Source organism: Oryctolagus cuniculus, chromosome 2 (genome assembly GCF_051225735.1).
Source record: "Oryctolagus cuniculus isolate XC-2025 breed Fujian yellow rabbit chromosome 2, ASM5122573v1, whole genome shotgun sequence".
Lineage (NCBI taxonomy): Eukaryota > Metazoa > Chordata > Mammalia > Lagomorpha > Leporidae > Oryctolagus > Oryctolagus cuniculus.
Genome location: NC_142868.1, coordinates 180,356,781 through 180,378,033, shown reverse-complemented (window position 1 = coordinate 180,378,033; position 21,253 = coordinate 180,356,781). Strand labels below are relative to the sequence as shown.

The following is a 21,253-nucleotide window of genomic DNA, read 5'->3' as shown; positions in this document are numbered from 1 at the left end:
TGGCAGTTGGTGAGGCACTTCCAGATGCATCCTGTGGTGTCACCTAGCAAGAGATGACAAGGGTGCTCCCTGGGAGGGTTTTAAATGAGGGGATGACATGGCCAGATGTTGGTTTTAGAAAGTTCACTCTGGCGGCGTTATGAAGGGTGGATTTTTTTTCTTTTTCTTTTTTTTTATTTAATAAATGTGAATTTACAAAGTGCAACTTTTGTATTGTTGTGGCTCCCCCGCCCCCAACCTCCCTTCTTCCTGCGGCCCTCCTCTCTCCCACTCCCTCTCCCATCCTGCCCTTCATCGAGTTTCATCTTCAATTACTGAAGGGTGGATTTTTAGAAAGCTGAGAGAGAAATGAAGAAAGTGCGGCTTGTGGAGGTAACAGTACGGATATTCCCGATATACTTGTACAGGTTGTGATAGCTAGAGGTGTGTAAGAAGAGAGAGGTTGGATCGTCTGTGGGTTTCTGACTTTAGCTACCAGATCCATGTTGGAGTCATTCACTGAACTAGAAGTCGCTGAATGAGGAGCAGTATATGGAACAAACGTAAATGGGCTTGAACCTCAGAGGAGCTGATCTGAAATATAGAATTGGGAATCATTAACTATAGAAAGTAATAGGAAATATGATATTTTCCTCTCTAGTGTCTTCATAAGGTCTTCTATGGAAAGTGGTTAAAGCACTATTTCTCGACATACACCAGTGGTGAGAAGTGATATTGGGAAAGAGTAAAGTAGAAGAAATCATGGAGAACTTAAAATATTAAGCAGAATTAGAGAAGTCTATGAAGGATACTGAAGGGAACTGAAATCTTTTCTAATGAAATCTAAATTTTTGCACCTAGAAAAAAACTAGAGGCTCTTAAAAATTCTTGGTAGATCAGAGTTGGCACAAGAGTGACCGCAAATTGTAAAGTCACTCTAACTCTGATAGTCATCCTATCAAAACAAAGCTTTTTCTTGGTACATTCATGGGAAGGGAACTTGGGATCAGTCTGTTTCTTCACAGATAATAATATGCCATGAGTTGATAAGTAGATAGCATGAAATACTTAAATTGTTTTTATATTGAGTCCTTAAAAAAAAAAAAAAAAAAGAGGGACCAGTGTTGTAGTGTAGTGGGTAAAGCCACCACCTGCAGTGCTGCATCCCGTGTGGGCACTGGTTTGTGTCCCAGCTGCTCCACTTCTGGTCCAGTTCCCTGCTAATGTTCCGGGAAAGCGGAAGATGGGCCCAAGTACTTGGGCCCCTGCCATCCACACAGAAAACCTGGAAGAAGTTCCTGGCTCTTGACCTTAGCCTTACACAGCCCTGGCCATTGAGCCTATCTGACTTCCAAATAAATAAATCTTCATAAGATCTTCTAGGGAAAGTGGGTTAAAGCACTTATTAAAAATAAAGAGACCTAGAGAAAGGGATTCCTAAATCCTGTGAATTTAATCTTTTTCTTTTTAAAGATTTATTTATTTATTTGAAAAGCAGAGTTACAGAGAGGCAGAGGCAGAGAGAGACGTCTTCCATCTGCTGGTTCACTCCCCAAATGGCCACAGTGACCAGGGCTGGGTCATACCGAAGCCAGGAGCCAGGAGCTTCTGGATCTTCCATGCTGGTGCAGGGGCCAAGGACTTGGGCCATCTTCTACTGTTTTCCCAGACCATAGCAGAGAGCTGGATTGGAAGTGGAGCAGCTGGGACTTGAACTGGAGCCCATATAGGAATGCTGGCACTGCAGGTGGCAGCTTTACCTGCCACGTCACAGCGCAGGCCCCTGGATTATCTGGTACTTTCTTAGTAAACAATCATGATAATCTGTAAATAGGGACACTTGCTTTTTTCCTTTTATCTTTCTTCTCCCCCACCCCTTTGATCTCTTAACAGTGTCTGCACCTGGTTAAGTGTTTGTACCTCTGTGGATTGTCCTGTCATTAATTTAGAGGCCTTGTTGACTGACAGTGCAGTGGCAACTGTGCTCTTAGGCTACCGGGCCTTCCCTGAGCCACACAGTCCAGCTCTTATGGAAAGGCCCATCGGTCTCTGGATAGACCCTACCTTTGAGTCAGAACTCCTGAGGCAGTTCCCAACCTTTCACAGCCACAAAGACTAAGTGGTTTTTCTAAGTTGGGCCTCACCCACTGGTGTTCTGGGTCCCTGTACAGAGGTTCTCACTCTTTGCCCCTTAGTGCTTCATTTAGGGGTTCTGTCATGAGCTCAGAATTTGGGATCCGGATACAGCAGGAACCTTTCATTCCCAGAAGTCCCTGAAGATGTTTTCTGGTTTTAGGGACTAGTAGAGAAATAATAGGTTGTTTGCAGTCAACAGCTAGGGAATGGGATTCTCGGGACAAAATAAAAACCCAGATATTGGACTCTTTGTAAGTAAATATGGGCTTTTGAGGGGAAGACTTTATATTCTTTTTTTAAATACCTATGAAATTTAAAGTTCTTTTTAAGGTTTATTTATTTGAAATTCAGAGTTGTAGAGAGAGAATGAGAGACAGATCTTCCATCCACTGGTCACTCCCCTGGCTTCAATGGCCAGGGTTAGGTCAGGCTGAAGCCAAGAGCCAGGAGTTTCATCCAGGTTTCCCATGTGGGTGGCAGGGGCCTAAACACTTGGGCTGTCTTCGCTGCTTTTCCCAGGCCAGCAGGGAGCTGGATAGGAAGTGGAGCAGCTGTGACGTGAACCAGTGCCTGTATGGGATGCTGGCATCACAGATGGTGGCTTTACTCTCTGTGCTATGTCTCTGACCTGAAATTTAAAGTTTTTATATTATTAGTATGTAATCAGAATCTCATCAAGAGGAGCTGGATCAACAAGTCATCTTCATATTGTAATAAAAGTGTGCCATTTTTTAGGGTCAATTCTCTTTTTTAAAAAATATTTTTAAAGATTATTTATTTGAAAGGCAGAGTTACAGAGAAGCAGAGGCAGAGAGAAAGAGAGAAGTCTTCCATCTTCTGGTTCACTCCCCAAATGGCTGCAACAGCCAGAGCTGGGCCATTCTGATGCCAGGAGCTTCTTCCAGGTCTCCTATCCAGGTGCAGGTGCCCAAAGACTTGGACCGCCTTATATTGCTTCCCCAGGCCATAGCAGAGAGCTGGACCAGAGGTGGAGCAGCCAGGACTTGAACCAGTGTAGGGTCAGTTCTTGATTCTCTTGCTAGGGCATTTCCTAATTGCTGAGGACTATCTGAAACCCTGAGGGAGCATGGCCCATGTGTATTGTGTGGCTTCATGAGTAACTTGGTGTCTTCACTCAAGGGCAAAAAGGTATTGGGATGCTGGGTGAAGGGGAATACAAAAAAAAAAAAAAATCTTTTAAGTCTAGGACAATATAGTATTAGGCATCTCCAGGTATTTGAGTAAGTAGAGTCTATTAGTTTGGAACCATGGTTTGGTATAATCAATACTCCTTGTTTGGCTTCTTGATTGGGAGAATCTGGGTGTTGCAGGGATATTGAGCAGCTTTAATCAACCCATGCTCCAAGAACTTCTGGAACAAGGGTTGGATTTCTTTAAGTCCTCTGGTTTTATGAGGGTACTGTCTCTTCCATATATGGTCCACCCTTGGCCTTAAACTTGGTAGTTAGGATAGAGTGGATGGTTGGGTGGGGAGGATACTGGGGTTGGCATCGGGGATGCCAGTGAGCATGAGGGGTGGAAGCCCATGAGGGTTGAGGGGCAGGGTTTTAAAGATAGGATCAGTAAGAAGGTCAGGGTTAGAGTCTGTGTGCTGTGGCGGCTGAGGAATGCTAGCTGTGCAAACTCCACAGGAATCATGAAGCTTGGTGTCCTGATAGAACATAGAGGGTCTCTCCTCATTTTACTTCATATTTGCAAAACAAATCCAACTGGAGACTAGTATTACAATTTGGTGACCCATTCATGGGCCACGTCTCCCTATCCTTGTATAGAAGCCAAATAGTATTGAAATAAATAACTTTTTCCTTGTTAAGCCATCCAACCTAAATTTTTCCCAGTTGCTTAAAATGAAACCCAGGGAGAGTCCCTGAAGATACTTGGGGTTTTCCCATTATGTGCCTTTTAATGGAGATTGTGGTCTATTATGAAAGGTCCGGGAGCTGGATGTGGTCTCCACAACCATGCACCATGTGGCTACGTGTCAATACAAGTGCTCTTGGTTCTGACCCTACCTGCAGATACAAACAGCAGGGAGGAAAGAGAAACGAGAGATCAGAGAGGGAAAAGGCAGGGGTGCCAGGGTTGTTCAAAGGAGGAAAGACCTCAAAGATGCCTCCTTGGACACCTACACAGCATGGGATTGTTCCCTGCAAGGTCCTTTGAATCTACACTGTGGGGGCAGGCTCCACCCACCCCTCCAGCCAAATGCTGCTGTGATGGAGAGGTGTGAGGTGATGTGCTGGGAGGCAAGATTGTAGAGTAAAAAGATGTGGAGTGGGAGGAGTATTCAGAAAGAATGAAGCCAAAACCAAAAATTGTAGCTCCTGGAGACTCAAAACCTGAGACCGGGACTGAGATGCAACCTATCTGACACCTGCCAGAGTGCTCAGTCCTGGGAGCCCTTATGGATAGATCTATTAGACTGCTCACACCAAGAACCCAGAAGCCTGGCATTTCAACCTGTCCCACATGTTTACAGACCACCCAAACAGAAACCAAACCAAAGACTGAGCCAGAGAGGGTAAAGGGGAACCAGGATAGAGCCAAACAGAGAAGAGAAATAGAAACATTGTCTGAGTGGGATGGATGGGGATCCGGGAGAGCAGAAGAGAACTCACCAGTTGCAGAGACACTGAAACAAAGATTCAGGGGCTGCTTGTCTACTGTGAGAGGGGCTCTGTCCCTCCGGTTGATCCTGGTCTTCCCCAAGGGGAAACCTTTTGCAGGTTCCACCAGAGTTGCCACAAATGTTACCAACCTTAGGTTCTTTGGCTCCCTTGCAAATAGAAGTTTAGAGGCCAACATGTAGTTCAGACAAGGTTTATTGGGGCTTAATGCTCAAACACAAGGGAGGCAGCATGGTGGGAAGAGGTCCTGCTGACTGGGTCTCCAGTGGGAGCTGATCCGGTGCTTTTATGGGGTTGAGGTGAGTGTGGCGGTTTCCACTTGGCACCAGCATCTGCACCCAGCCTGGATTTCTGGCTCATCCCCTTTGGCACAGGACACTGTGGTTTGATTCTGCAAGAGTGTTGTTGGTATTTGCTTGCACATGACCTGCTCAGAAAGGTGGTGTTGCTCACTACTGCCACCCCAAAAGGGTCACATGTCAGCCACATTGGGCTGTTCGGAGCATGCCTGTAGATTGGGGAAATCTCTAACAGGGTAGGAAGGGTCTTTTGCAGTTAGAGTCTGGGCACTCCTGACAGGTGTGCAGCTGGAGATGCACACAGTAAGGCAGGAAGGGCGTGATTTAGTGAGTCCTGTTTCTGTCCTGTCTCGCTGGAATTGGAGCCAGGGACAGGAATCGAACTCAACTCTGATGGGACACAGGTGTATTACCTGCTAGGCCAACTGCCTCTCCTTCTTTCTTTTCTTTTTTTAAACATTATTACAATGACATTCAGCATGAAACTATCTGGGTTTGGAGTCTTTTAGGGACAAAGGATTTGATACATTTCTGCTCATTTGCCTTTACCCAATTTAAATTAGCAGTTACACCTAAATGACTTAAGATGCTGATATTATATTATATCTCTGCTTTTCTCTGTCTACATTTCTTTAATAGGGCTATTTAGATTTCCAGTTTCTTAATTCTAAATTAAAAAAAAATTTTTTTTTAATTTTACAGATAGAGTTAGATAGTGAGGGAGACAGAGAGAAGGGTCTTCCTTCCGTTGGTTCACACCCCAAATGGCCGCTACGGCCGGAGCTATGTCGATCCGAAGGCAGGAGCCAGGTGCTTCTCCTGGTTTCCCATGCGGGTGCAGGGCCCAAGCACTTGGGCCATCCTCCACTGCACTCCCGGGCCACAGCAGAGAGCTGGGCTGGAAGAGGAGCAACCGGGACTAGAACCCGGCGTCCATATGGGATGCCAGCGCCACAGGCGTGAGCCACAGCACTGGCCCCTAATTCTTAATTAATTTAAAATATTGGTTTTATTTATTTGAAAGGCAGAATTAGAGAGAGAGAGAGAGAGAGAGGGAGAGACAGAGAAGTCTATTATCCACTGGTTTACTCCCCAAATGGCTACAATGGCTTGGGCTAGGCCAAGCTAAAGCCAGGAGCCAGGAGCTTCTAGGTCTCCTATGTGGGAGAGACCTAGAAGTGGGTGTAGTGGTCCAAGAACATTGGCCATTCTCCACTGCTTTCCTAGGTGCATTATCAGGGAACTGGATTGGAAGTGGAGCAGCCAGACTTGAATTGGCATCGATATGGGATGCTGGCATTGGAGGCAGCAGCTTTACCCACTATACCACTGGCCCTTCCAGTTCTTTTAAAAATTTTTTTTGGCCGGCTCCGTGGCTCAATAGGCTAATCCTCCGCCTTGTGGCGCCGGCACACTGGGTTCTAGTCCCGGTCAGGGCGCCGGATTCTGTCCCAGTTGCCCCTCTTCCAGGCCAGCTCTCTGCTGTGGCCTGGGAGTGCAGTGGAGGATGGCCCAAGTGCTTGGGCCCTGCACCCCATGGGAAACCAGGAGAAGCACCTGGCTCCTGCCATCGGATCAGCGCGGTGCGCCGGCCGTGGCGGCCATTGGAGGGTGAACCAACGGCAAAGGAAGACCTTTCTCTCTGTCTCTCTCTCTCTCACTGTCCACTCTGCCTGTCAAAAAATAAAAATAAAAAATAAAAAAAATTTTTCTTCTTTTTCTTTTTTTTTTTTTTTACCCTCCAATGGCCACCACAGCTGGCGCGCTGCAGCCGGCGCACCGCACTGATCCAAAGGCAGAGCCAGGTGCTTCTCCTGGTCTCCCATGGGGTGCAGGGCCCAAGCACTTGGGCTGTCCTCCACTGCACTCCTGGGCCACAGCAGAGAGCTGGCCTGGAAGAGGGGCAACCGGGACAGGATCCGGTGCCCTGACCAGGACTAGAACCTGGTGTGCCGGCGCCGCTAGGCAGAGGATTAGCCTGTTGAGCCATGGCGCTGGACAAAAAAAATTTTTTTTTAAAAAACTGAGTCATAGAAGCAAAGAGAAGAAGAGTGAGCTCCCATTCACTGGTTTACTTCCCTGATGCCCACAATGGTCAGGACTGAGCCAGGCTGAAGCCAAGAGCAAAGAACTTAATCCTGGTTTCCCCACACGGGTGGCAGGAACCCAACTGCTTGAGCCATTATGGCTGTCTCTCAGGCTCTGTATCAGCAGGAAGCTGGAGTCAGGAGCTGGAGCTCAGAATCAGATCTGGGTAATCCAATATGGGATGTGGACATCTTAACCACTAGCCACTAGGCTGAATGCCTGCTCCTCCAGTTTCTTCGTGTGTCAGATTTGCTAAGTTGTATTAAAACAGAAAAAAAAAAAAAACCAGAAATGTACTCATCTTGAATTATCAATTTCTTGGCATAAAGTTATCCCAAATATTCTCATTATTTTAATATTTCTATTATATACAGTAATAACTCCTTTCATTTTTTTTAAAGGTTTGTTTATTTATTTGAAAGGCCGAGTTACAGAGGCACAGAGAGTTTACTTTAGAGGGGTCTTCCATCCGCTGTTTCACTCCCCCAGTGGCTGTAATGACCGGAGCTGAGTAGATCCAAAGCCAGGAGCCAAGAGCTTCTTCCAGGTCTCCTACATGGGTCTAGGGGCCCAAGGACTTGGGCCATTTTCTGCTGCTTTCACAGGTGCATTAGCAGGGAGCTAGATTGGAAGTGGAGCAGCTAGAACTTGAACTGGAGCCTGTATGGGATACTGGTGCTGCAGGCTGGGGCTTTAGCCCTCTGTGCCACAGCACTGGCCCCTTATTTCTTTTTTTCTTTTCTTTTTTTAAAAGATTTATTTATTTATTTGAAAGACAGAGTTACAGAAAGGCAGAGGCAGAGAGAGGTCTTCCATCTGCTGGTTTATTCCCCAAATGGCTGCAATGGCCAGAATAGCACCGATCTGAAACTGGGAGCCAGGAGGAGCTTCTTGGTCTCCTATGCAGTTGCAGGGGCCCAAGCACTTGGGCCGTCTTCTACTGCTTTCCCAGGCTATAGTAGAGAGCTGGATCAGAATTGGAGCAGCCAGGACTCGAACTGGCACCCATATGGGACACCAGCACTGCAGGCAGCAGCCTTACCTGCTACGCCACAGCACTAGCCCCATACCCTCATTTCTCTCTCTCTCTCTCTTTTTTTTTTTAAGATTTATTTATCTACTTGAAAGTCAGAGTTACATAGAGAGGAGAGGCAGAGAGAGAGAGAGAGAGAGAGGTCTTCCATCCGCTGGTTCACTCCCCAGATGGCTGCAACGGCCGGAGCTGTGTGGATCCGAAGTCAGGACCCAGGAGCTTCTTCTGGGTCTCCCATGTGGGTGCAGGGCCAAGGACTTGGGCCATCTTCTGCTTTCCCAGACTGTAGCAGAGAGCTAGATTGGAAGAGAGGCAGCTGGGACAAACCGGCACTCATATGGGATGCCCGTACTGCAGGCAGTGGCTTTACCCGTATACCATAGAGCTGCCCTCCCCTCCCATTTCTAATATTAGTTACTTGTGGTATCTTTTCCTGTGATCATTTTAGTTACAAAGTTGTCAAATCTGTGCTCATTCCAACAAACCAGATTTTTTGGGTCTGTTTTCTAGCTCATGTGTTTTTCTTCTTTTTTTGAAAAATTGTTTTTGTGGTTTGGTTTTTTTTTTTTACATTTTAATTTATATTTAATCTGTAGGTTTCATTTTATTTGAGAGACAGAGACAGGCAGAGAAAGGTTTTCCATTCACTGGTTCACTTCCAAACACCCACAACAGCTAAGGCTGGGCAGGCAGAAGTCAGGAGCTGAGTTCTCAGTCTGGTTCTCCCACCTGAGTGGCAGGGACCCAAGCATTTGAGCCTTCACCTGCTGCCTCCCAGTGTGCACATTAACGGGGAGTTGGAATCAGAAGCAGAGCCAGGACTTGAGCACAGGCCCTCTGGTCTGGGATGCCAGCATCCTAAGTGGAGGTTTAATTCACTGCTCCATAATGCCGCTCCTTCTTTTTAAGATATCTTAAAATGAAATCTGAAGTCACTGGTTTTAGATATTTTCTAATAAAAGCATTTAGAGTTTTAGTTTGCTTCTAAGTACTGCTTAGTTGCATCCCACATGTTTAAAATTTTTGTTTATTTCATCATATTTGAAAGGCAGAGGAGGCAGTGTTGAGGCTCAGTGGGTTAAGCCACTGCTTGCAGTACTAGCACTCTGTATCAGAGCACTGGTTCAGGTCCTGGCTGCTGTTCTTCCAATCCAGCTTCCTGCTAATGTCCTTGGGAAGGCAGTGAATGATGGCCCAAGTACTTGGGTCCCTTTCACCCATGTGGGAGACCCCGATGGAATTCTAGGTTCCTGGCTTCAGCTTGGCCCAGCCTGGTCTGTTGTCATTTGGGGGAGTGAAACAGCAGATGGAAGATCTCTTCCTCTCTCTGTTTCTCCCTCTCTTTCTTGCTCTGCCTTTCAAGTAAGTAAGTAAGTAAATGAATGAATGAATCTCTTTTTAAAAAGAAAGGAAGAAGGCACCAGTTCAAGTTCCAGCTGCTCCACTTCCAATCCAGCTTCCTGCTAATGTGCTTGGGAAAGCAGAGGAAAATGGCCCAAGTGCTTGGGCCCCTGCACCCATGTAGGAGACCTGAAAGAAGTTCCTGGCGTCAGATCAGCCTAGCTCCAGCTGTTGCAGCCATTTGGGGAGTGAACCAGTGGACAGAAGACCTCTGTCTCTCTCTTTCTGTGTAGCTCTACCTCTCAAATAAATAAAATCTTAAAAAAGAGAGACAGAGATCTTCTATTCTCCAGTTCATTCTCCAAATGGCCACAGCAGCCATGGCTGGGCCAAGCCTGGAACTCAGTCTGGGTCTCCCATGTAGGTCATAGGGACTTAAGTACTTACCCATCACCTGCTGCCTCCCAGGATGCACAATAACAGGAAGCTCAATTGGAAGAGGAGTAGCCAGGACTCAAACCAAGCATATATATTTTTTTAAAGGTTTATTTATTATGAAAAGCGGAGGGAAGAAGAGAGAAATCTTCCATCCACTGGTTCACTTCCCAGATGACTGCAATAGCCAGCACTGGGTCAGGCCGAAACCAGGAGCCAGGAGCTTCATCTGGGTCTCCCACATGGGTAGCAGGAGCTCAAACACTTGTGCCATCTTCCGCTGCTTTCCCCAAGCCATTAGCAGGGATTTGCTCCAGAAATGGAGCAGCCAGGACACAAAGTGGCAACCACATGGAATGCCAGTGTCGTGGGTAGCCTTAACTGCTACGCTACAATGCCAGCCCCAACCATGTATACTCATAAGGGATGCTGGGCACCCCAAGTGGCAACTTAACCACTGCACCGAATGCCCACCCCTGAGTTGGACCCTTAAATATTGACCCTCGGGTTGTCAGGGCTCTATTGACTATTTTCCACTCTGCTCCCCCTCATGATTCTTCAGATTGGATAATTTCTGTTGAAATTCAGACTCTTTCCTCTGTCATCTTCATTCTGCTATTGAACTTTATTTCAGATATTTTTCAGTTCTAAAGTTTCATTTAAATCTTTTTTATGATTTCTGATTCTTCATTGATAATTCTTACCTTTTCCTTCATTTCATATGTATTTTCCTTTTTATTTTTAAGATTTATTTATTTATTTGAAAGTCAGTGTTATATATATAGAGATCTTCCATATGCTGTTTCACTCCCCAGATGGCAGCTAAGGCCAGGGCTGAGCCAGGCTGAAGCCAAGGGCTAGTAGCTTAATCCAGTCTCCCATGTGGGTAGCAGGGGCTCAAACACTTGGGCCATCTTGCGCTGATTTTCCCAGGCCATTAGCGGGAAGCTGGATCAGAAGTGGAGCAGCTGGGACACGAACTGGTGCCCATATAGGTTGCTGGCATCTCAGGCAGTGACATTTCCTGCTGTACCACAACGCAGGCCCCATGCTCTTTACATGTTGCGTAATTTTGTAATTTACCCCCAACATTGTAAGACTTTGGGTCCTCTTATAATTTTGGGGATGTTGCTGGTTTTGTTTTAGTAGGCAACTAATTTAGGTTCAGAGTGTAAGTTCTGTCTTGCTTTCTGAGGGCACTCTTTAAAATCTCAGCTGTTTTGCTTTAGTCTTTGCTATGATGAATTGGGTTGTCCAAAGCATGGATAGGTCAAGGGGTAGTCTGAGACTTCCTCAGGTGTTTCAAATCATGTTTCAGTTCTCTGAGCTTTTGTTACATTGGTTTGGGTCATGCTAGTTCTAATTTTATTTCAGCTTTGAAAATCTTCACTAGTCTTTGCTAGGAATTATGAGATGGCCTTCTTTTCCTGTCTCTTCAGGATTCCTTCACATCCTGCTACACTTTGGCCCACAGGGACACCTTTTCCTGTTTTCTCTGACCAGAAATATTTTTTGTTATTGGGCTCTAAGCTGCCCATGTTGCTCTGCAAGTGGGGCCCACCCCATTGCAAAAATACAAGTGGGAAACTCACCCTGTGTGTGTCATTTCCCCAGGGATGCACCCACAATCCACTTGTTTGGTTTGCTTCTCAGAGTCCCAAGTTTTTAGTTGTAATCAGCAATAGGGATGGGCTGTAGTGGGTTTATGCACCACACCAGAACCAGGACTTCTCTGGACCTCACGTGCAGAGAGCTGGAGATCATTCTTCTCTATTTGTGGCTTACTGACACCATCAGTATCCGTTATGTTTGCTCCACTTCCATTCCCATCCCTTCCCTCCCAGAGGAAACCAGGTTGGCAAGTGGGAGGTTTGTCCTCAAATATTTATGAATCCTTTTAACATAACACGGCTCTCCACGTTCGTTTGTTTTTATTGTGCTAACATGGCATTGTACTAGAGATCTTGTCCTGCTTTTTCACTCAACAGTGTGCTTCTTAATTATGTTGGTGTCTTCAAGTGTAGAATTGGTTTATCGTTTCTTACAGCTGCCTAGAATTCCATTGTAGGCATCTACTACAGGTTATTTATGCATTTTGCTAAGGATGGTCACCTGTGTTACTTCCAGCTTCCTGCTGTTACAAACCTACCTCCATGTGTAGTTCTGGGCAGATGTACCTCTAGAGTGGTATCTTGACTCTGTGAACTTGTCTTCTCTACTACAAAACCATACTGATAGCCCACCTCATTTCTTGTCTACACCACGGCAGTGAGCTGCCTCCTCTCCCACTGTTTACTCTTTGCCCCATGGAGCATCTTCCCTTCAGCAGTCAGAGCGCTCATTCTAAACCCTGAATCTCAAGCAGGATGTAGCTGGAAATGGGAAGTCCTGGGGTCTTGCTCTGCAGCATGCTGAGCCGGGAAGAATGTGTGGTCCTTTGCCGTGATGTCTGCTGTCTGACACACTGACCTGTCTTAGAGTTGGCAGTCTGGCCCCCACTACGTACTATTCCAGAATTCTCTGGCCTGCTTACCTCAGACAAGATGGCATCCTTCCTCTAGCTCTGAGCTGAGTATGGTGTTGCCTCATTACAGAGCAGCCCTAGCATCAGGTTTAAGGAGGAAGCCGAGAGAAAAGGCAGATGGATCAGATTTGGGCCTGCAGAGTGTTTTCCTCTGCGATCTCAGGGATGCCCTTAGCTCCCGTCCCTCTGTCAGAGAGATGGGAATATCGGCCTGCCTGGTTACGGATCCCGGGATTCTTCTGAAGAGTCACAGAACTTTGCTACTTTGCCTCCTTTCTTAGCCAGATTTAGCAAGGGCTGCCCAGCTGGGCTACAAAGTGATCACTGATGTGCACTGGTTACTCTGATTACAATGAAAGAATACATAATAATAATAATAATAATAATTGTACTTGTTGGGCTAGATCGACCATAGTAATGGGTAGACTATGACCTATATTCTGTTTTTATATCAGGCTTCTTAGGTTCTTTACATAACTAACTAATTGGTTATCCTCTTGTGAAAAGACTTAATAGAAAATGTTACTCTGGACCCTCCTTTGTACTATACATCTTTGTGTCATATTAGTAGCAGGACCCAGTGCTCCATAAAGGACAATAGTTTCCAGTATACTATCCCTCATGATGACTCCTTAAGTGGCTCGTCGTCTGCCTCTTCGTGTGAACCTGTGGGTGATTTTCCAGCCTCCTTCCGAAAATCTACCTACTGGATGAAGATGAGAAGGATCAAGCCAGCTGCATCTCCTCACGTTGAAGGTATCAGCGTCTGTCTGATTGCACACACAGTGCATTCTCTAAAGTGACATTTGGAAGTCACTGCTGCGAGTATTAAATGCCATATATGTGTTTCCCAGTCCTGATTTCATTGAACAATTTTAAGGTGTCAGAGTGTCACATACTGTTAGTTTCATGAACTGTCCTGTATCAGTGAGATTCTGTTGCTCTTACTCCTCTAGGGGTTGTTTTAGCCTTTCCTCTTCAGAGCACATGAACTTCTTCCCTGTCGTTCTTCTGGTTGGACCCTCTGTTGGAGGATTTAGTGCCAGTGCAAGGATTATTCAGGGTAGAATGTTCTAGGAGGTCTTTGATAGTCCTCTAACTTGAGGAATTCTGCTTTAGTGTTAGCTTCCAGTCAGGATCAGGCTCGAGTAAAACATGTGTTCCAAGGACCTTCTTATTTGTGGGCTGGGAAACCACACAAAAGAAAATGGGAAGGTTGGGGCAGTGAGTGAGAAATCTCACCGCCTTCCCACGCTTCCTGTGGGGCTTGTGCTCACCGCGGTCCTTCCCTGTGCTGATCTTATGAATGCTCTTCTGAGGGCAGGCCCGAGGTTCCTCTCCAGAGCGTGCTGTGTGTCGCTTCCCGAGGTTCCTCTCCAGAGTGTGCTGTGTGTCGCTTGCCGGCCTTTTGGTCAGGTGAAGCGCAGAGCCTACTGAGGTGGTTTTCCTTTTGTGTGCTGTTTCAGGGTCAGGTGCTGCTGCAACCAAAGGAAAAAGGAAACCGAGGCAGGAGGAAGATGAAGACTATCGAGAATTTCCTCAGAAGAAGCATAAACTTTATGGTAAGAGAGGGACTTTGCTGTTTCTTTTTGCGAATGGGTGACTGTGCTTTATTCTTGGAGGATAAAGCAGGAGACTTTGGCAGCCCTTGAAAGGCTTTTGAGCCCTTTGAACCCGGCTGGGCGAGGGAATGGCCTCCATTCTGCCTTGTTTTACACTTTCATCTTATCGTGACTTAAGGGAGTCAGCGGAGGGAGTGGGGCATCGAGTGCTGAGGAGAAGGGGGAGGGAGGAGATGGTGGTTCTAGAGAGGGGTTGGCCAAGGTGATATGTTGAGCTTCAGGTTTCTGTCTCGCGTCAGGGAGGAAGCAACGGCCTAAAACTCAGCCTGCTCCCAAATCCCAGCCTCGTCGTATTCGGAAGGAACCGCCAGTTTATGCGGCAGGTATGCTTTCTGTGGGACACCCTGTGGGCCATCATTCTCCTGCTCTGGTTTGTTGTCGTCTGGAAGGCGTGACATCCTAAAGAATTTCTGTAAGGAGACCTGAGTTTGGAGGTCACAGACTTTTGTTTCAGTTTTGGCTCTTCATTCACTTACTGGCCTGCCTCAGTTGATTGATCTACTGCGAGTCTCAGTTTTCCTGCCTGTACATAGGGATAATACAGGCCGTCAGAACTATTGTGAAAATTAAGTGGGATAACACAGTTAGCATGGTGTCGGGCTCATGGTGAGCATTTAGCAAACTGGCTGTTATGTATCCCATTTGACATGCTGCTGTGAAAAATGCAGCTGGGGTCTTTAAGCCGATGAGCTTTGCAGTGGTTCTCAGATGGGATTTATCGGGAGGAGATGAGTGGGAATTTCAGAGACGCCTCCCTATCTGAAAAAAATTACTTGTAGAAGTTACACACAATAAGTCTCTTCACTATTGCTTAGTAAGGAAGGGCAAATGTTTTCTCTGATACTTTTCCTAAGTAGGATTATGCCTTTTGTGTCTGGAGGATACTGCAGATAACTGAGTTCCTTTCTCTCCTTTGTAGGCAGTTTGGAAGAGCAGTGGTACTTGGAAATTGTGGATAAAGGCAGCGTCTCCTGTCCTACCTGCCAGGCAGTCGGCAGGAAGACCATAGAGGGTTTAAAGAAACACATGGAGAACTGTAAACAGGTTGGATGTTTTGTCGCATTTCAGAACCGTATTCTCTTGGGCATGCTGGCTACAATGGATAAGAGGCAGCTTCGTGCTATAGAGAAATAGGCTTAGGATCTTACAGACTTGGGCATGGATTCTCACTTATCTACCTACTAGCTGTGACATTGAGTTTTCTGTGTGTGGACCTTGGCATCCTCATTTGTGAAATGGAGAAGAAAAATACAATGACCTTGTGTAGTACCTGAGAGGATGAGAGAGCAGTAACACGTGCTGAGTGCGTGGCCCGTTCCTTGGCGGATGTGGGCATTCTGGTTCTCTGTTGAATAGCCTGACATTGAGCAGTGTGTTGTTTTCTTTTAGGAAATGTTTACTTGTCATCATTGTGGGAAACAACTGCGGTCACTGGCAGGGATGAAGTATCATGTCATGGCAAATCATAATAGTTTGGTAAGAATGCCTTCTGTTCTTTGTGAGGCTTTGCAGCATTGGATATCTTTTTTTTAAAGTTATATTTATTTATTAGGAAGGCAGTGTTGGAGAGAGGCAGAACAGAAAGAGAGAGAGAAAGAGAGAGAGGTCTTCCATCCACTAGTTCACTTCCCAAATGGGTGCAATGGCCAGAGTTGAGCTGATCTGAAGCCAGGCGCCTCCTCCAGGTCTCCCATGCAGGTGCAGGGGCCCAAGGACTTGGGCCATCTTCCACTGCTTTCCCAGGCCATAGAGAGAGCTGGATTGGAAGTGGAGCAGCCGGGACTAGAACCAGCACGCATATGGGATGTTGGCACCACAGACAGCTGCTTTACCCGCTATGCCGCAGCGCCGGCCCCGGATGTCTGTTTCTTAGCTGCGTGTAGATATTTCAGTGCAGATGGCTGAGGCTCTGTTATCTTATTGAGGTGTAAGAAGATCCTTTTGATTGAAAAATGACACCATGACAACTTTGTGCTGGATCCGTAGGTTTAGGTTAGTCCCAGAGGTGCATATCCTGGGAAGTGGGGGACTCAGAACTCCTAGTGCCTTTGGATTGACTTTGCCTCTCCAGAAGAAGTTGTGGTAAGCCAGGAGCCAGGTGCCGTGACTTCACGGGCATCAGCTTAACTGGCAGAACGGTTCTGCTGACTCTCCATGATTTGTTTTTCCCTGTATCTGTCTTTTCCATGGATGATCTGCTTTTCTTTTGATTTCTAGCCCATTTTGAAGGCCAGTGATGAAATAGATGAGCCGAGTGAAAGGGAACGGCTCCGAACAGTTCTTAAGAGACTGGGAAAGCTCAGATGCATGCGTGAGGTAAGAGCCCAAGGACAAAAGCCCTGGAGTCTCAGGCCAATGTCTTTTTGTTCTTTTTCGTTTCTTCTCTTCATCCCTCGTAGAACTCCTACGTGTGTGCCATCTCATGGCGTGAGGGTGGCTCCTGTTCTTCAGACTTACCAGTGGTTCTTAATTTTCTTTCTCACTTCCGAAAGTTTATTTTACCTTTGTTCAAAGGGGTTCCTTTACCATCCTTCCTTTAGTGTGATGATGAGGATCCCAGTAATGATGAACTTTGATGTTGCTGGGTATTTGATATAGGATGGGGTTGGATCACAAACCAAAAAGCAGCTCTTAACCCAGGGTGGGTGCACAGGTACAGTTTATCAGATGCTAACCACACTGATGGAATATCATGCTTGGTCATAGACAGGACAGCCAGGACAAGAAAGGGTTGTACCAACGGGAAATGTTAGAGAGGGTCTTGTGATATCACACAAGGTCTTCTTGTATTTTATGGTGGTGAGTGCTTTGTGGTGGGTTAGAAATTTACAGATGATGGGCCAACATTGTAGCCCACTGGGTTAAAGCCACTGTTTTTGATGCTGGCATCCCATATCAGAGTGCTGATTTAAGTCCCAACTATTCTTCTTCCCATCCAGCTCCCTACTTGTGTGTATGGTAAAGCAGTGGAGGATAGCCCAAGTGCTTGGGCCCCTGACACCCACATGGGTGGGTGACCTCGATAGAGTTCTAGGTTCCTGGTTTGTCCTGGGCCAGCTCCAACTGTTGATGCCATTTGGGAACTAAACCAGAGGAAGGTCTCTATCTCTTCCTCTGTATCTCTGTCACTCTGCCTTTCAAATAAAAAGGGCTGGCATTGTGGCATAGTGGGTTAGACTGTTGCCTGTAACACTAGCATCCCATTGGTTTGAGTCCCAGCTGCACCACTTCCAATCTAGCTCCCAGCTAATGCACCTGGGAAAGCAGTGGAAGATGAACCAAGTATTTGGGAGACCTAGATGAAGCTCCTGGCTCCTGGCTCCAATCTGACCCAGTCCTGGCCATTATGGCCATTTGGGAAGTGAACCAGCAGATGGAAGACCTCTCACTTTCTGTCTTTTCCTCTCTTTCTGTAACTCTGCCTTTCAAATAAATAAATAAAAATAAATCTTTAAAAAAAAATTACAGATCATGTCTGAAGATGTAAGATTGTATTTTAGGCTTTTTTTCTTGTGTTCAGAGTTGTTCCAGTAGCTTTACCAGCATCATGGGATATCTGTACCATGTTAGAAAATGTGGCAAAGAGGCTGCAGAGCTGGAGAAGATGACCCTCAAATGTCACCACTGTGGAAAACCGTATAGATCAAAGGCTGGGCTTGCGTATCACCTGAGGTCAGAGCATGCGCCTGTGAGTACTGATTTCTTTCTAGACCCTATTAGGAAATGCATTTTATGGTGAGTACTTAGGCCTGTGTCTTCCCATATAGTCTTGCTTCCTTGTTTGTATCTCTCACCCCTTTTTTTAAACATTGTTTATCTTCAATAACTGTATATATTTATATTTAATACTACTGTGCGATATTTCAATACATATCTCCCCTTTTAATCATCGAATGCCTTTGTTCTCTCTTCCTTGTTCTTTATCCTTTTATTTCTGCCTTTTGAATGTTATTAGATTAGAAAAGTGAAATTTCAAAGTATTTTCAGGGAGAAGTAAATTTATTATTATATATTTAAAACTAGAGGCTGGCCAGTGCCATGGCTCACTTGGCTAATCCTCCACCTGTGGCGCCGGCACCCCAGGTTCTAGTCCCGGTCAGGGTGCCGAATTCTGTCCCGGTTGCTCCTCTTCCAGTCCAGCTCTCTGCTGTGGCCCAGGAGTGCAGTGGAGGATGGCCCAGCGCTGTGGTGCAGCAGGTTAATGCCCTGGCCTGAAGCGCCAGCATCCCATATGGGTGCTGATTTTAGTCCCGGCTGCTGCTCTTTCAATCCAGCTCTCTACTATGGCCTGGGAAAGCAGTAGAAGGTGGCTCAAGTCCTTGGGCCCCTGCACCCACTTGGGAGACCCAGAAGAAGCTCCTGGCTCCTGGCTTCGGATTGGCACAGCTCTGGCCATTGTGGGCATTTGGGGAGTGAGTCATTGGATGGAAGACCCCTCTCTCTCTCTCTCTCTCTCTCTCGCTCTCTCTCTGCCTCTCCTCTCTCTGTGTAACTCTGACTTTTAAATAAATAAATAAATCTTAAAAAAAAAAACAAAAAACAAAAACTAAAGGCTTCCCTTTTAGCAAAAATTTTGTGGCAACCTTTCGAGCTGGTTCATCTATTCCAATTTTTTGTCTCTCCCTCTCTACCCCCAATTAGATTTCCTAACTTCCCTGTACTGTGTATATATATATATTTTTTTTATGGTCAACTTTGTTAAGTATAATTTACATGTGGTAGTATTTACCTTTTTAGAGCACAATACTGAGCTTTTTTTTTTTTTTTTTTTAAGATTTTATTTATTTATTTGAGAGGTAGAGTTACATACGATGAGAGGGAGAGACAGAGAGAATGGTCTTCCATCCGCTGCTTCACTCCCCAAATGGCCGCAATGGCTGGAGCTGAGCCAATCTGAAGCCAAGAGCCAGGATATTCTACTGGGTCTCCCATGCATGTACAGGGACCCAAGCGCTTGGACCATCTTCTACTGTCTTCCTAGGCCACAGCAGAGAGCTGGATCGGAAAAGGAGCAGCCAGGACTAGAACCGGTGCCCAAATGGGATGCCGGCACTGTAGGCGGAGGATTAACCTACTCACCACAGCGCTGCCCACGGTAGTGAGTTTTGATACATGAATATAGTCAGGTAACCACCACTACCATCAAGACAGAGAACAATTCTGTCACCTTTCATATTCCCTTGTGTTGGGGATGGCGTTGTAGTGAAACAGTTTAAGCCACCACTTGTGACACCAGCATCCCCATATGAGCGCCAGTTCAAGTCCCGGCTGCTCCACTTCTGATCCGACTCACTGCTAATGCCCTGGGAAACCAGCAGAAGATGGTTCAGGTCCTTCGGCCCCTGCACCCACATGGGAAACTTGGACGGAGCTCCAGGATCCTGGCTTTGGCCTGGCCCAGCCCCAGCTCTTAGCTCCATCTGGGGAGTGAATCAGCAGATGGAAGATCTGTCTGTCTGTCTTTCTCTCTCTTTCTGACTCTTCATCTCTGTCTATAACTCTTTCCTTCAAATAAATGAGTAAGTCTTTAAGATAAATTACCTTGTGTCCCTTTGTATTCAGTTCCTCCCCTCACTTGCAGTTCCCGGAAACCACTGATCTTTTCTGTCCCTATTGCTTTGTCTTTTTTCATATGATATATGGCCTTTTGAGTCTGACTTTTCTACTTAGCATAAAGCAGTTGAGAGTCATCCACGTGTTGCATGTGTCACTAGTTTATTCCTTCCTATTTCTGACGAGGAGTCCATTGTATTCATGTTGTAAGTTTGTTGTTTACGCCTTCGCCAGTTGTAGAACATTTGGGTTATAACCAGTTTTTAGCAGTTATGACTAAAGCTGGTATAGACATTTACATAAAGTTTTTTGTGTGAAAATAATTTTTAAATTCTTGAGTAAATATGTGTATGCATGGATTTAAAAAATTTTCACCAAAATGACTTAATCTTTTAAAATTTTATTTTCCACAAACTTTTTGAAGTACCTGCTTACCATCACATCTAGGATCACAAAAAATTTTTCCCATGGTTCCGTCTAGAAATTTTATGCCTTTATGTTATGTATTTAGGACTATGATCTCTTTTGAGTTGATTTTTTAATATAGTATAAATTATGGATTGAGGTTAATTTCTTTGAATAAGAGTGTGTCTGGACTTATAATTACTTTTGCTTATTACAACATAGCTGATTTTATCCTGCTAATATGCTTTTTTTAGCCAATAAGATATGCATCACTGTGGTAGAGCTTGATGGTAGTGATCAGGAAGCTTCCAAATGGCTCTTTTGATACTCAGAGCAGTCTTTAATCACTGATGGAAGTCACTTATCAACCCTGATTTGCTGTGTCTCATTCTTGCAGATCTCCTTCTTTCCAGAATCAGGACAGGCAGAGTGCTTAAAGGAGATGAGCCTGGAGCCAAAGAGTGGGGGCCGAGTCCAGAGGCGTTCTGCCAAAATAGCTGTGTACCACCTGCAGGAGTTGGCCTCTGCTGAGCTGGCCAAGGAATGGCCTAAGAGGAAGGTGCTTCAGGATCTGGTACCTGATGATAGGAAGGTAAGGTAAAAACCTGTATAGTTTTGAAACCATTTTGTCAAATATTATACTTCACTATTTATAGAAAAGTAAATTTACTTGAATGAGTACATCCTAAGCAATATTTGCTTCTTTTTCCTTGGAGATGGCATATGTCTGATCCAGCTTCAGTGTTTGGATTCAGGTGGGTCCTAGAATGACATTCTGTTTCGGAAGTTCCTTAAGGAGTCCTCTTACATTCTAGACTGCTTCCAGAGAAAACTCAAATTCCCAGCTTAGATATTTTTGCTTAGTCTTTGTCCAATGTGTTTCCATTTGTTAGTTCATATGTAATAGTTTATATTTAGTGAAGTGCTTTCAGTTTGTTTTTATAGCAATAGCACTGTTCTCCTTCCTTTTTTCAAAATTAAAATCTATGTAAAACACCAGTATATGTAATAACTAAAAACATTTTTGCTCTGAATAACTGGGGGTGGTAAGCCCAAAGCCTTATCTACTTAGCTATTTCCTTGATTCTTTTATCATTCCCCTACATGGCTTCTATCCTGCTTCTGAGGGGTACAGAACCCACTGGATAAGAATAGATCTTAGAGGCGAGGAGCATTAATTAAGCCAAGAG

At 45.5% G+C, this 21,253-nt stretch overlaps 1 protein-coding gene across 4 annotated transcripts in view; it reads left to right on the top strand.

Moving 5' to 3' along the window:
• ZNF512 (zinc finger protein 512) overlaps positions 1 to 21,253 on the top strand; it is a 39,642-nt gene that overhangs the window by 2,202 nt on the left and 16,187 nt on the right. For 2 of the 4 annotated variants that reach the window (XM_070069293.2, XM_070069295.2), the window contains 8 exons: positions 13,052 to 13,239; positions 13,950 to 14,045; positions 14,345 to 14,428; positions 15,025 to 15,149; positions 15,495 to 15,581; positions 16,323 to 16,421; positions 17,626 to 17,793; positions 20,461 to 20,655. In XM_070069293.2, the coding sequence (XP_069925394.1) occupies positions 13,052 to 13,239; positions 13,950 to 14,045; positions 14,345 to 14,428; positions 15,025 to 15,149; positions 15,495 to 15,581; positions 16,323 to 16,421; positions 17,626 to 17,793; positions 20,461 to 20,655 (1,042 nt within the window). The remainder of the gene's footprint in view (positions 1 to 13,051; positions 13,240 to 13,949; positions 14,046 to 14,344; positions 14,429 to 15,024; positions 15,150 to 15,494; positions 15,582 to 16,322; positions 16,422 to 17,625; positions 17,794 to 20,460; positions 20,656 to 21,253) is intronic. The other 2 variants (XM_070069294.2, XM_070069296.2) reach the window with 2 other exon arrangements.